This window comes from Eptesicus fuscus, chromosome 23 (assembly GCF_027574615.1).
Source record: "Eptesicus fuscus isolate TK198812 chromosome 23, DD_ASM_mEF_20220401, whole genome shotgun sequence".
NCBI lineage: Eukaryota > Metazoa > Chordata > Mammalia > Chiroptera > Vespertilionidae > Eptesicus > Eptesicus fuscus.
The window spans coordinates 4651384-4667187 of NC_072495.1; the positions used below are offsets into that span (position 1 = coordinate 4651384).

Below are 15804 nucleotides of genomic sequence, written 5' to 3' on the forward strand. Positions count from 1 at the left end.
TTATCCATTTAATAAACAGGAATATCTTTTTTAATGTCCATTCGTGCCAGGGACATGTGGACCCTTCTCTCATCTGTTGCTTCCTCTCCACCCCGCTGAGGTCGCCTAACCAGGGGTGGCCTGGGGTCAGGAAGGAGCGTGAGCCTTGGCCCCAGACAGAAATGCTGGGTCAAATCTCGATTTATCAGTAATGGTGTCGCCCGGGACAGTTATCGTATCCCCCCGAGTCTCAGGCTCCCCATTGGTGAAATGGAGCTCAGTATGCTTGTCATGGTTGTCCTGAGGATCATGGGAAATACTGTTTTTGAGTGTCCATCACGGCGCCTCTCTCGCTGTGGAGATGTTCCGCGGGTCCTAGTTCTGTCTGCCTTCCACGTCCGCCGAGTGTTCTGTGGTCCCCAGAGCCGGCCTGTCTTCACTTTGCTCACACCCGGTCCTCCCATTTCTCACTCGAATGCCTCTCCAGGGAGCTTTCCCCGAAGCCCCGGACTAAACCAGATGCACCTGCCGCCCCTCCCGTGACAGCCTGTGCCTGCCTTCCGGCCACACTCCTCGTGCCTGAGATTGCTTGTCGGACAGGACTCTCCCCTCAGGGCTCACGCAGGGCGGGGCTGTGCTCTGCCCGCCAGGATGTGTCAAGTACAAGACGCACCAGCAGAGTCTCAGAGCAGTTCCGATATTAAAAGGAAGAAAACCTGGAACCAACCCAAATGTCCATCAACAGCTGAGTGGGTAAACTTGGATGTATTCCGACGACGGAACACAATTCAACATGAAAGGGAACGGACGGCTGGCCTATCCCACAACACGAGGAGTCTCAAAGACGCGCGGAGTGGAAGAGGCCAGAGACAGAAGAGCAGGCCCGTCTGATTCATTCACAGGCTCCCCCCACTCTAGGTGGCGCGTCCTCCTCCGCAGAACTGGGGGCTCTGCTGGTCTGCTTTGCTCTGCCTCCTGAGCCCGAGAGAGGAATTCTTGGGCTTGGGCCCCGTTAGCCTGAACCCACCTCCGCGTGCAAACAGCCGGTGCCTGGCGCGTGGTGATGCGGGTTGAATCAGCAGCAACAGCACGCTGCTCACTCCCGCCTTCCACACAGCGCGCCACTTCCGCCTTGCACCCCCTGGGCCTTTGTGGCCTCCCCTCGTTCCCCCTTTTATCCATTTGAAGCCGATACCACGCTTTGTTGAGAACCAGGCTTTGTGAAATGAAGGGATTAGCTGCAACGCCATGGCCTGGTCTGTATTAACCAATTACAACCCGATATCAAGTTCATTATCAAAACAAACCCCTCTTTGCCTGAAACCCTAAGCTCGGTGTCTAGCTTGAAAGAAAGCCTCCCTTTTCTTTGTTAAAGCCGAAACGCCAGTCTTCAGAAAAATGGCCATTTATGCTGAAAAACCCCACACCCCCTGACCGAAACTGCCGGAACTGTGGTCGGTCCTGCCATTTACAGCTGGAGACACCCTCACGCTCGCCTGCTTTTGGTTTAAAACATTCCCTGGGCCACTCCGTTCTCAGTCTTGTCTAACGATCTATTTACCTAGAGTCAGAAATTACAGAGCAGGCCGTTTCCATCCCGGGCGGACGAGAAAACAGTGGTGACTGAGTCTTCGGGACGGGATGGCCGAGCAGCTGGCCTGAAAGGCTGGTGTCCAAGTGGCCAGGCTGCCTCTAGGGTGTTTGCTTTCTCTTTTGAAACAGATGGAATTTTTACAATAGAGAAGCTGAAAGGAAGTATAGAAAGAGCTAACAAATATGAAGTACATTTATACAAAGGGGAAGGGGTAGAGAGAGTCAGGGAGGAGGCGGAGGGAGAATGGAGAGTAAGAAGAGAGAGAGAGGAATTTTGAGAGAGAGAGAGAGAGAGTTTTTTATTTTTCCCGAATCAGGGCTGGCTGCCTAGAGGGTGTCTGACCTCTGACCCCCACCCCCACCCCCAACCCCCTTTCATTAAGGCCCCTACCACGGATTAAACACAGGACTATCTTCCATCACGGGCGGACAAGGGGCAATGGGGTTTGGCATCCTTTCAGGTCAATCTGCAGTAGGCCTGTGCTCTAGTATCGCAGAGGAGGAAAGGGACACTGTGTGGTGAGCAGCCATGAGAGGGCTGATTTGATGCGACGTCTGTGGACGGCGTGGTGTCCTCCCCACAGTGAGCTCAGAGGCATGGGCGCTGAGCAGGTCGGGCCGTGGGAGCGCCGTCTGCAACTGAATTTGGATGCTTGGGAGGGAAGCCAGGCCTCCATCCCAGCAAATATTGCAGCTCTGGGTATCATGGGGAGGGGGTGGGCAGAAATTGGGTCTTTGGGGCTTGGCTTCTCCATCACACACGTCATTTTGGTCTCTGAGCCTCAGTTTTCTTCTCTGCAAAATGGAGGTGCTAACACCTTCCTCACAGGGTTGTCGTAAGGCCTCAAGGTAGTGTTTGTACGTCACCTGGAGCACTGAACCTCAGTTAGTGGTAGGGTGACGAGACAGGTAGGATAGCATGGACCAAGCAGCCAAGGTTCTGCAGGCATTGAACTCCAGGTAGCTCTACAAGAATGCCCCCCTCCCAATTCTTACCACTTTAAGAATCTATAATTATTCATATGGAAAAAGACAAATAATACAAATAAATAATACAATAATTAATAAATACATAATATAAGAATAGACTGTAAACCTACTTTTGCTTACCCCTGAATCCTATTTAACAAAGAGGGAATATGCTAATTGACCCTCACACCATCACAAATATGGCAGCGCCCACAGCCAATAAGGAGGGAATATGCTAATTGGCTGCCATGCCCTCAAAGATGGCGGTGCCCACAGCCAATAAGAAGGGAATATGCTAATTGGCTGTCACGCCCTCAAAGATGGCGGTGCCCACAGCCACAAGATGGCGGTGCCCAGTCCCCTCAGCCCCACTGGGGCGGCAGGCGTGGGCGGGCCCAGCCACTCCGCGCACCTACCTCCGGAGTCCCCCAGTCCCCTCAGCCGCCCAGGGCTGGCCTGAGGTGCAGGCAAGCCTTGGATGGAGGCTGCCCAGCCAACGCCCGAGGCGCAGGCAAGCCTCAGATGTGGGCTGCCCAACTGCCCAGGGCTGGCCCAAGGCACAGGCAAGCCTCGGATGGTGGCTGCCCTGAGGTGCAGGCAAGCCTCGTATGGTAACCAAGGCCGGCTGAGGCTTGCACTGCCAGCAGTGGCAGCAGCAGAGGTGTGATGGGGCGTCGCCTTCCCCTGATTGCTGGGTCGCCTCTGGCCCCTGAAGGCTCCCAGACTGTGTGAGAGGGGGCAGGCCAGGCTGAGGGACCTCCCCTCCAGTGCATAAATTTTCATGCACTGGGCCTCTAGTCTATATATATATAAGCCTAATATGCTAATTGTCCCTCGGACTGTTTGACCATTCGACCATTTGCTATGACACGCAATGACCACCAGGGGGCAGATGCTCCAACTGGTAGGTTAACTTGCTGCTGGGGTCTGGCCAATTGGGACTGGGCGAGATGGGCTGGACATGCCCTGGAGCCCTCCCGCAGTCTCTCCCCAGCCCTGATCGTGTACTGGTGGGGTCCCTCGGCTTGGCCTGCACCTCTTGCAATCTGGGACCCCTCGGGGGATGTCGGAGAGCCGGTTTCGGCCCAATCCCTGCAGGCCAGGCCAAGGGACCCCACTGGGCCTCTAGTGTGTATGTATGTGTGAGAGTGTGTGTGTGTGTGTGTGTGTGTGTGTGTGTGTGTGTGTATGTATATGTAATGCCCACGAATGTTGGCATTACACATGACAGAACATGGGGCAGAGGGCGCTGTGAGGATGTCCATGAAACACTAAGAGGTGGAATAACAATCATAAATCCACCTTAGTTATTATTCTGAATCCAGTCTTTCTGGTTATTATCCTGAATCTTCACAAGATGCAATTACAGGTGAGAAAACTAAGCATCAGAAAAGTGAGGCAGAGAAACGGAGGTCACCGAGCAGGCAGGCAGCAACAGGGCCCCGAACGAGCCACGGCCCAGGCGCTGCCAGTCAGCCCTGGCGTGAGTGTGTCTGGTCAGCCAGGGAAACTCAAGAATTATCTTTTACTGAGACAGTTTCAATCTCACACCCTGGAGCTGCAGGAAAATGGGCTATTTATTGGTTTGGGGAAGAAAGGGAAAAGGTGAAGAGGCTATTTGGGGTTACAGAATGGTCCGGGCTTCGGACCCTGGTTCCCATGGACCTTACAGCATGCTCCCCCCTCCTATCATTTTTCTTTCCCCTCTGAGGATGGCAGGTTCTTGTTGCTACCTGTCAATAAGCATTGCTTCCTGTGTTTGAAAGGCCTCATTTGAAAGGTCTAAAAATATCAGAGGAGCAGTCTGATTAGCAGAGGAGAAAATCAGCTCGTAAGCGATGGCAACATAGGCGACAGTCATGTGCTAATTGCCGTTGGGGCATTTTCTTCAAGGGCTCTTGGAAATGTAATGTTTTAGTCATGCTACCCTTTGGCTGCCTTTTCCTGAATGCATAAGAAATGATCCGCGTGAGAGTCATCATCTCTGGAAATGTCAGTATTTAAATGTTGCAATCTTGATATTTGGGAGCCAGTGGCTTCCCTCCCGAGTGGAACTGTGGAGAGATAACATTTAATGAGCACGTACTCTGTGCCGGGGGCTGTACTTGGCATTAATCAATGATCCTCCCAACAACCCTTTGGAACAGGAACTCATTGTTTCCATATGGAAGATAAGGAAGCGGAGAGCCACTTGCCCAAGGTCACAGACATAGCCGGTGCTGGGGTGGTATCCATCGTTACGGAGCGCCCAGATGTTTGGGGGGTATACCTGGGATGAAAACATTTGTGGCTCTTGTCCAAATGGAATTCACAGTTAACTGAGGGATGTGTTGTTGCCTCACTCTACACGAAGAGATGTCCTTGAGAACATGGAGCTTCTACCTGGTGCCAGGCACTGTGCTAGGCTCTGGGGATAGAATCATGAGCAAGGCATGATGGTCCTCTCCCTCAAGGAGCTCCAAGTGTAGAGGTGGGGTCAGACAAAGAAATTGGTGACTATGATGCAGGGTAATATTTGTGTGTGTGTGTGTGTGTGTGTGTGTGTGTGTGTGTGTGTGTGTGTTTAGAAAATCTGTTTAGAACTTGGGTTCAGACTGAATCCATTTAACTAGGTATTTGCCCAAATTACTCAACCCAATTAAGCTGTTTACGGCGATCAGCATCTCAGCCAGAAACTCATCCCTCATTAGCTGGGCCTGTCTTCCTCTCCGTTTCATCCAGCAGGTCTTGGCAGTGTACTGACCCATGATCAAAATATGCTTTTCTTAGAAATGTGACTTTGATTAGAAATGGCTTATAAATCTTCACTGAAATGAGCATAATTTAGAAAGATGAGTCTAAGCCATGTATAGAGTTTCCCCCACCTCCGCCCCCACCCCATCCTTAGCTGTGTTTTCCTTTCAGAAAAAGCTCGCAAGCATATTTTACCAAGAGCTCAAGAAAATCCAAATGTCCTTGTCTGTGGTCATGGACACAGTCACTTTCTTGTTTGCATTGCCTACAGCTAAAATTGCCACTTTCTTCTTTCCGCCAGAGACTCTCAGATGTACACTTTAAAATCTCACCCAGGGATGCCCCTCGAGAGAGAGGCTTGTCTATTGCCCCTTCTTACTGCAGCAAGCCAGGCTGAACTTAAGAGCATAGAGGCTCTGTCTAGTTAGTTGGCCCTGGATTCAAATCCCATCTCCATAACCTACTTGTCTGGGTTCCTCAGGGCAAGTTAAAAAAACAACAACATCCTCTCAGTTTCCTTATCTCTATAAATAGGGGTAATGATAGCACCCGCCCCACAGGATCGGGGAGTTGATTTTGATAATATATGTAAAGCAGGGGAAAGACAATGTCAAGCTTGTATTGAAAGAGAACGGGTTGGAAGAAGGTCAGACTGAAGGTAAACAGGGCAGTGAGGGGGCAGGTGGAATAGTCCAGGCTAGAGACGATGTGCCCGGGACCAGATAGTGAACTTGGGGAAGGAGGAAGTTAAGTGACTTGTCCACAGTCATACAACTAGTTAGCGAGAGGACTGGGGTTAGGCTGGCGAGGGCCCTGTCCATCCAACAGCTACCCTGAGGGGTGATGGAGAAGGCGTGGTCAAGAGGAAGCTCAGGTTTCTGAACATTTGGGTACACAATTGCATTATTTATTTACTAGAGGCCCAGTGCACGAAATTCCTGCACAGGTCGGGTCCCTAGGCCTGGCTGATGATCAGGGCTGATCGGGGCCCGAAGGCCTCAGCAGGGTTGGGAGAGGAGGTGATGGTCACTGGGCCAGGTGTGGAAGGAATGAATGCTGGACGCCGATGGTGCCATCGTCGGCACCCTGCCACTGCATGGTTCCCCGCCTCTCCCTCTCCTATTTCCCTCACCGCCTGCCGCCACTGTGGCAGGCGGGTGGCGGGCCAATCGGAGCCTGCCGTCGGAGGGAGGGAGGTTGGCTGCTGGCCCCGAGGAGGGAGCTGGCTCTCGGTCCCCCTGGGAAAGGGGCCACATCTGCTGACACCCACCCCCCAGTTCCCCATCCCAACAGATGATCAGGACCTGCCGGCCAGGGGAAGGGACCACGGGAGGTTGGCCGGCCGGGGGAGGTTGGCTGTGGGAGCACACTGACCACCAGGGGGCAGCTCATGCATTGAGTGTCTGCCCCCTGGTGGTCAGTGTGCGTCATGGCGACCAGTCATTCGGTCGTTCTGGTCATTTGGTTGTAATGGTCGCTTAGGCCTTTATATATAGAGATATGGGGAATGTCTCACCATCCAGTCAGCATTCCACGAGGGGAAGGGATTCAGGACGTTAGTCATCATCTACTGCTGTGGTTCTCCACGGGATGCTTTTGCCCGCAGGGGACATTTGGCAATATCTGGACACATTGTTGTCACTGTTGGAGATGCTACTGACATCTAGTGGACATAGGCCTAGGATGCTGCTTGACACCTACAATGGACAGGACAGTCTTCTGGCCCCAAATGTCAGCAGTGCCAAGGCTCAGAACCCCTGCTCTGCAGAAAGGCAAAACTGCCTTCGCCAGTGTGGCTCAGTGGATAGAGCGTTGGCCTGCGGACTGAAGGGTCCAGGGTTTGATTCTGGTTGGGAGGCATGTACTTTAGTTGCAGGCTCCTCCCAGGCCAGGGCCCTCGTTGGGGCTCCTGCAGGAGGCAACCAATCAGTGTGTTTCTCTCACATCAATGTTTATCTCTGTCTTTTCCTTTCTCTTCCACTCTCCCTAAAAGTCAGTGGAAAAATATCCTCGGGTGAGGATTAACGAAAAAAAGTTAGGAAGGAAGGAAGGGAGGGAGGGAGGGAGGGAGGGAGGAAGGAATGCAGCACCTTTGAGAGAAGTAACACATTAGACCTTTCTGGTTATTGAACACTTTAGTGGGAATTCATGGAGGAAAGGCCTCCCTCATTTGACAACCCCACAGGATAGGTAAACTTTGGCAACTTTGTGTATGGAGAGGAAGTATTAAAAGGTTGACCTGGAGCTCTGTGGGGGAGCATTTTGTCAGACATGGTACCAAGAAAGAAGTTTCTTGTGGGAGGATGGTAACATGCACTGATCCCGATCCCAGATGTAACATTTCTTCCCAGGGTAGAAATTATATAACATATATTTCCTATTATGTCTCATTTGCCAGAATAGTGTCACCTGTTACATATAACTAGGGTCCTGGTGCACAAATTTGTGCACGGGGAGGGGGGGGTGTCCAGCCAGCCCGCCCCATTCAGGGCTGATCAGGCCGGGCGGCCGGGGGGAGGGGCCGTGGGTGGTTGGCAGGCCGGCCCCGCCCCCTGGTTGAACTTTTCGAACTCCTGGCTGAGGGGACAATTTGCATATTACCCTTTTATTATATAGGAAGGATGGAACCTATGTAACTCCTGTGTTTTTTGCCTTTCTTTTTGGTGCTTCCTATTTGCTATTTTAATCCGTGGTTATTTATGAATTTTCTCTCCAATGGAATTGTGGGTTCCTTGGGAGGAGACCCCAGACATCCATCATGGCAGCTGTTCAATGTGGACCTCAGAAGTGACCCTGACCATGTACCAGGCTACCAGGGGCATCATTTTCTGTGATTTCTCCCACTGAGCTACAGCCCACCGGGGACCCTGTGCATCCACATTCCAGAAACCACCAGAGCTGTGCCACCTTCCCACTCTGTGAAATCCAGACACCCCAAGGCCCTTCCAGCCTTGCAGATCACTGGGCGTGGCCAATCTTCAAGTTATTAAAAAGAACTACCGATCGCATACATTCCAATTTAGGCAGAAATGCAGTAGATCAAAATTGAGCCCCATAAGAAATTTTCTCAGCGGTCTGAGAACAGGAATTGAGAAGGGAAAATGCCACCATGTCATGATCGAAGGTATCCCATTACCAGCGATGATGGCTCTGAATTTAGCTGTCGGGAAGATCTCCGAGAGAAATATGTTGGTTTATTCCGTCTAAGAAGGGTTTAATTGGCTTCTGTCAGGTTTTATGAAAGTGCCTCTTGCCACTGAACCCCACATGGATTCTGCAGCTTTTGAATTTAACAGCTGACAGCTGCGTCTTCGCAGGCTGTGGAAATGCTGAGCGCGGGTCAAGTATAGGTCTCTTCCTATAGTTGTGCAAAAGCTTGTCTATCCCGAATTCTTCCAGCGCCCCCCCCCCCCCCCAGCAGTGCAAACAGATGAGGTCATAGGACAGAGAGGGGGCCCCTCCCACGGTCTCAGCTCTTTCTTCCTGTCATTTCCTGTAAGTATACATGTTTCGTAGCTTCCAGAAGTGGGTTCCGAGGGGTTGTCTTTTTTCACTGCAGTATCCCTAATGCCTAAAGTCATGCTGGGCATGTTCCCGGAGCTCAGTAAATTCAGGGTGTGGCAAAAGGTTTACAGTTCTGTGTATACAAACAGTGCTCACTCTTTATTTTATAGCCAGATTCCACGAGGCAAAGTAAGGGCGTAGTCAAGATGTGTAAAACGTGCTCGTGGGATTCGAATCTACTCGGTTACATGCACCTGATCAGGCTTTGTTCACTTGCTGCCCCTCTGCTTGTATAAAGGATCCCACACCTTTCTATAGTTGTTGCCAAATCTCGTCTCTGCATTTCCATTCTAGGATGGGGTGTTCTAAGTGCTCCTCCAAGGAGGAAAACGTGGGCCCTGTGCCCTCCCTCCCCCACGGCCACCCCATTAGGCGTCTCTGTTGCTCCCTGGGAAACAAAGGGAGAGGGAGCCCGGTATCCAGTTGGGGAGCTGAACCCCCACAGACGGTCCCAGCAGGAGAAGACATTCGAGCAGAGCATTTGCATCCATATCCCTTCCCCTGAGAAAACCACGGGTAGCTGTTGTCCAAGGCAGGGTGCCATTGTTTAACATTAGTTCCGATGTCGCCGCGACTTCCACCTCTGGCTTCAGAGGGCGTCAGGACCCATTCCGGGGTTTTTCCCAAGTGGCACCTGTTATGCTCATGGGTGGTGGACTCATAGTAAGTGCCATTCCTCCCCGAGAAGCCAGATCATCCCCCAAACAATTCTCACCGGACAGTTACCTGGCTGCCTGGCCTGTGTCATTCTCCTTTTATTTGTTACCCCCTCCCCAACAGATAGAAACACTACGTGAAGCCGGTGATTGTGCCTCACGCCTTCTTTCTCTGTCCCCCGTGGCGCCTGCTCACTGTCAGGGTGAGGCAGGGAGGGTTTGAGCTCTGGAGCCAGACAGAATGGAGCTCAGGTCCCTGCCCTGCCCCTGGCCGGCAGGGTGAGCTTGGGTCAGGGACCTGTCCCCCCTGAACCTGGTCTTGCCATCGCTCTCATTCGGAGGTGACAGTTCACACGTCAAGTATTGTAGATGGTTCTGAAATATCACACGTGAAGCCTTTTGCTCAGAGCCTGGCACGTGGTGAACACTCAGTACACGCCAACTGTCATCCCCGATATCACCACCACTCCAATTCCTGGTTTGATTTGTACCAGAAGTCGATCCTAATCTCTACATATTTCCCTGTGGCTTGTCAGTTCCTAGTTAGCCCAGTTTCGATTAATCAGTGCTTTACAGTAGCTCAAAAAGTTGAAATTTTTAAGGGCACGAGTCTTCAGATGTGCACGGGGACACCTGGAGGTCTTCAGAGGTCCCCAGAACATGGTGCGGAGGCAGCAGGATTTCAATGCGTCCTTGGTGTCTGAGGTCCTAGTTTACCCAACATTTCCTGAGGAGCCTTCTCCCCCTCCCTGACCTCCAGCCTCGTCCCACCAACCCTCATCCCCAGAGAAAGATATCATTCCAACGTCTATGCTTTCCCCTACTTTCTTCTTCTCAGATGGACAACTCTATTGCACTTACTTGAATACATGGCTTCTTCCTTTCTCATCTCTCTCTATGTCACTCGGGCTCACACGCGTGCGCGCGCGCGCGCGCACACGCACACACACACACACACACACGCACGAGTCTGAGTTAGCTGTCCTTCTCAGAGTTCCCACAGCACCCAATGATACATCCCCAGCACATCATTAATCAGCCCACATTATAATTACCTGCTTTATTACCTCTTTTACTCCCCATCCCAAACATGCGCACTACAGATTATGAAATTTTTAAAGGCAGATCTCATTTGTCACAAGAGCACGTCGCGAGGGCTCATAAATGTTGGCTAAATGAACGAAAGAGCAACGTGACTGACATCTAGGGCGTGCTTGCTATGTGTCAGGAGCTGTTCTAGGAGCTTTGGGCGCGTCAGTTCATGCTCACAGCAATCCCGTGAGGAAGCACCAGGATATCCCCATTTTACAGACGGCAACACTGAAGCAGAGAAGAGCTGCAACTTGCCTCAGGCCACAGGGCTGCTAAGAAGCAGATCCAGGCTTCAGACCCAGGCTCTCTGGGCCGGTTGCCCGTGCTCTCACACTCGCCTTGCCCCCCTCCCCTCCCATCCTCTCCTTGTTCCCCTCGCCCCACCGCTGAGTGGGGAGTCCAGACCCAGAGGGGGCTGCTCTGGATGACACCCACTCCTTGCAGCACTTTACGACGAAAGGAGACACAGGGATACCACATCCTGCAGAGTGCGCTCACTATTAATCCTTGGAAACCAGAGGCTCGGGAACACCCGGGACTCCCACATAAGCCTGGCTGAATTTCAAGCTTTCTTTTGTGCTCTGACCCCCCCCCCCCCACACACACACACCCTAGGATTGTGGGTGAACCACAGTGGGCCAGTGTGGCTTCTGACCCTCTCCCCTACTGTTCACCTTCCTTGGCCAATCAATGGTGATATCAGGGTTTGTGGGTACAATAACGAAACACACTTAATGAATACATAACTGGTCTATCTGGTTAGGATCATTTAAAAACAGAAACAATTGACTCTGGGCATTAAATCAACACCAGCATTTCATGTCACTTATACACATTATCAAGTGATAGTATCATGTAAACACTTTGCATATCTTCACTTAATCCTCACACTGTTTCTGCCGAGTTGATGTTTCTGTACTCACTTCACAAACACGGAAATAACGGCTCAGGGATGCTAACCAACTTGTCTAATGTCAATGACAGGCGAAGAGCAAAGCCAGGCTTCAAAGTTTGGCATTCCTCGCTCAGCCGGTAAGAGAGAGGATGAACCAGGAACGGCAGACCCACAATTCATCTTACTGTTTTCTGACGTTCTACAGTGTCACTGCACATCTCTCCCGTCATTTTGGAATTACTGGCTAATGGGATGGCCTAGCTCATTGTTCTGGCTGCCATCTTCATTCTGTATGAGAAACCAACCATTGATAGCAACAGGGATGTGTCTCGGCCCTTCAATTACACCAGGACTCTCCTCTCCTCCCCGTCCCGTGTTGGTTGAAGGCTAATTCCTATTTCACTGGGTATTGAAAACATGTTTGGTTTCGGTAGAGAGGGGAGACTTACCTGTGCTGGGGGATCTGAGGCATTAAAGGCGCGGAGGGCCCCTGAGTTGGGGGAACTCTGCATCTTCTTGGGGGCTGGAGTCTTGGTCATCTTGGAAATCCTTCAGGCTTAGCCTGTGTCCCCAAGGGGAGAGATTTTCCAGAATCTTCTACCTCAGCAGCCACCAGTGTGAGAAGCTCCAGCAATTTCACTCCGACTCCCAAGTGCCAATTAGAGGCTCCAAAGAGGTTTCGGACCCATGACTAATGGAAAGCAAGTCACGTGGGTTTCCCACCAACAGGATAAGGAAGTCCAGCCGGAGCAGATAAGGAAAGTCTGGAATTATTCACTTTTTAGAAAGTTACAAACTTTTAGGAGCTTTCCACCCTCTTTGAAAAGGGGTATCCTTCTCTCTTATAAACAAAAATAAAACATTAACTAAAAAAATAAAACTCCACTGATAAGTCTGAAGGGAGCCCATGGAGGGGCCTCCAGATCCCTATTTTAAGGCGGCTCCATGTGCGGCTCAGGTTCCCATTACCGGGAGAGAAAACGGCTGAAAACCGCCGGGCGGGGCCTCTCGGTTGCCTAGCAACGAGACGCCGTTTAAGGGTTTCCTCATTGGCTGGGATTGGTGGGGGCGTGGTTTTGAACTCGCTGCTGGGATGATGGCTGGAAGCGGGTGCCTGGCCAGGAAGCCACATTTTCCAAACTCTGGTTTCTCCTTTTAGGCCTGAGGACCTCGACCCTTTCTCTCTAACTACAAGGACTTATTCCGTTCCCACTCTGTTCTGTCCTGCCACTAACCCATTCGTGATTCCTTGTGTCTTGGGTTGGGTAGCTCAGTGTGTGCCTTTAGCCTCAAAATTACCTTAACCTGAAGGGCCTATTTCTCTTCTTTATTCACCTGACAAACTCCTACTCATCTTTCAAAGCCTACACACACACACACACACACACACACACACACACACACACACACAGTATGGGTGCATGGCATTTACTGAGCGCTTAGAATGTACTAGACACTGCTCTGTTTTACATATATTAACTCATCCTCACAAAACGTCTTTAAGGAAGGTATTGTATGGCTCTGTTTTATAGACTAGGAAACTGAGGCACAGGGCGATTGAATGCCGTGCTTAAGGTCTCATACAAAGTGCCTGAGCTGGGGTTCAGAGCCAGACTGTTGGATTTCTAAAACCCAAGCTCTTAGCTGCCTAACGGCAGGACTCCGGATAAGATGCCTAATTTTACCGAGGCTTGGCTTCCATAGCTTTAAACGGGGAAAACGACTTTACCCCAGGCTGGCGAGGATTAAAACAGATAATGTATGCAGAGGCTGATCTCACGGGGAGTCCTAGTTAAGTGGCAGCTATCATTATCTTCTGACAGCCCTCCCCAGGAAGAATCCATCATTTTTACAGTGCAGTGTTCATTTCCCAGCAGATATTAATACTAATATTTATTGATCACTCGCTCTGTGCCAGGCGCTCTACTAAGCGCTTTACGTACATTAATTTATTTAATCCTTCCAATAACCCTGTGGGGTATGTTGCCGGCTTGCAGGAGATTTATTGCACGTGCTCTGATTTGCATGCTTTATCCTTGACATTATTTCACACTGGATCCATCTGACCCGTATTTTATCTCTCAGCCTTGAACTGCTGAGGACTATGATGTCATCATGGCTACACAGTGACTTCACCTTCCTGTTAGAAGGCCATCTGCTGCAAGATGACCCTCCACGGAATACAAAATACCGATCCACACAGCTCCAGAGGCGGACGCTTGGAAGTCATTATTTTCTTGCCTTTGTCTGAACACTGAGTCTGACCTTCTTTTCCCGGGAAGTTTTGCTCCTTCCTGCTTCCTTCATGGGCAGCGTTTGCAACCAGCAGGTGCTTTCAGAAGGATGCAGATAAACTGAATCACGTTCAGAAGACGGGGCTGGGGTGAGAAAGGATAAGAAAACAAGAAAGAATGAGACATGTTTAGCCCCAGCAGAACAGACAAGGGGCTATATTCACGTGGCTTTAAGGGACAGGCTTGGGGAAGAAAGACTCAACTAGTTCCATAGGAGCCCAAAGAATAGGAAGAGGGTTTTAGCTCAAAATGAGGAAATCCACAGCAGAACATTGTTTTTTCAAAGGCATGAGCTGTGGAGTCAGACTGACGTGGCCACTGAGCAGCCTCAGTGATAATCTCAGGGGACTGAAATGGATAATCCACAAGAAGTACAATGCCTAACAAAAAAGAAACCCACAATAAATGTTAACTCTTATTTTTTTTGTTATTAATACCCACCCATGGAAGCCATGTGAGAACTGGAAGTAGAAAGGGCTCTTGAAAGAAAAAGACCTGTGTTCAAATCCTGGGTCTGCCACTTACTGGTAATGAGATCTTGGCCAGGTCACATCACCTCTCCAAGCCTCAATGTTATCATGAGTACTAGAGGCCCGGTGCACAAAATTCGTGCACAGGTGGGGTCCCTAGGCCTGGCCAGTGATCAGGGCCGATCAGGTTCCCTGCCTCCTCCTTCCCTTGCCACCCACCCCCGGTTCCCCATTCAGATGGAGCGAGGGGGTGGGGGGGGACGCGGGAGGTTGGCCGCCAGCCCCAAGGAGGGAGCCAGCCCTTGGTCCCCCTGGGAAAGGGGCCCCATCCACCAGTTCTCCGTCCCAATCGGGTGATCGGGACCTGCTGGCCAGGGGGAGGAACCGGGGAGGGGGGGGAGTGGCCAGCAGGCCCCATCGGCGATGGGGGACTGGGGGCAGCTCCTGCGTTGAGCATCTGCCCCCTGGTGGTCAGTGCACATCATAGCAACCGGTTGTTCCAGTTATTCCATCTTAATGGTCGCTTAGGCTTTTATATATGTAGGTAAGTAGTGATGGTTATGCCTGCCTTACAGAGTTGGGAGGACCAGGTGAAATGATGAATGTATACAGCACAGTACCCAGCAAGGGCTCAAGGCATGCTGTTTCCCCTCTCTGTTCACGAAGGGACCTGTTCCATAGGGAGAAAATGAGCTCCCCAGCCTAGAGGTGTTCCACCAAATAAGGTCACATTCTGACCTCCTGGGGGTTAGGACCTCAACCTATGAATTTGGGAGGGACACAGACCACCCATAACACTGAGCTAATGGCACACACAGTGTTGGATAGAAGTTGCTATGTGTCCCTCAGAGATTTCAGACGTCCCCAATCTTCTGTGAGTTTTCTGTGGCATTATGGGGTATCTTGATGCATAGTTTGGGAACCACGGGGCTATAAGAATGTTTTCTGTCTTTGAGCTGAGCAGCCTGGATGTGCAAGGAGTTAAAACCCACAGGAGTAGACATGAGGTAAAGATGAATTGGAGGGGGGGGAGGGTGTGGATAGATTTCTCACCTCCTCACCTTGTCAGGTAGCGCATTTCTGGAGCGTGATCTGTTCTCCGCCAGACGTCCCCTTCAGGACTGACTTAGGGGCAGCCCTAGCGCCTGCTCACCTATGACCCAGCTTTGGCTTCTTCCCTTTTCCTGTTTCACCTCCCCACTGGGCTCCCAAAGAAACCACTTAAGTCCAAAATCTTGTTCCTGGGTCTGCTTCTGGGGAGACCCCGAGATCAGTGCTGCGTGGGATAACTAGGGAGGCCAGGCCTGAGGCAGGCCCTGACGTTTCCCCTTCCCTCACCTGCTGCATGAACTTGCCACCTCCTTTGGTGACCATGCCCCACGGTCACCATCTTGCCATTGCCCTCAGGGAAGTGTGAGGAGCTGCCTGATACTCTCCTCACCCCTCAGCACTGAAAGGACAGCACGTCCGCTGTGCAAACACATCCTCCGCAGCGAAATATTTGACAACTAAGAGACGACGTGATTGTTTAATTCTTAATTCCCGGTTGATTTATGCAA

At 51.2% G+C, this 15804-nt stretch overlaps 1 protein-coding gene and 2 long non-coding RNA genes across 3 annotated transcripts in view; 2 read left to right on the forward strand and 1 right to left on the reverse strand.

Annotated features, from left to right (window-relative positions):
• The window catches only part of CCDC60 (coiled-coil domain containing 60), a 98960-nt gene extending 86603 nt beyond the window's left edge, over nucleotides 1-12357 (reverse strand). Inside the window, exon 1 of the mRNA XM_008142930.3 lies at nucleotides 11931-12357. Coding sequence (XP_008141152.1) covers nucleotides 11931-12020 — 90 coding nt within the window. The 5' untranslated portion in view covers nucleotides 12021-12357. The remainder of the gene's footprint in view (nucleotides 1-11930) is intronic.
• LOC129148060 (uncharacterized) overlaps nucleotides 1-14184 on the forward strand; it is a 116002-nt gene extending 101818 nt beyond the window's left edge. Inside the window, exon 4 of the long non-coding RNA XR_008555245.1 lies at nucleotides 13567-14184. This is a non-coding gene — a long non-coding RNA (uncharacterized LOC129148060). The remainder of the gene's footprint in view (nucleotides 1-13566) is intronic.
• Nucleotides 14185-15161: 977 nt separating this feature from the next.
• Nucleotides 15162-15804, forward strand: part of LOC129148061 (uncharacterized) — a 54317-nt gene continuing 53674 nt past the window's right edge. Inside the window, exon 1 of the long non-coding RNA XR_008555246.1 lies at nucleotides 15162-15252. This is a non-coding gene — a long non-coding RNA (uncharacterized LOC129148061). The remainder of the gene's footprint in view (nucleotides 15253-15804) is intronic.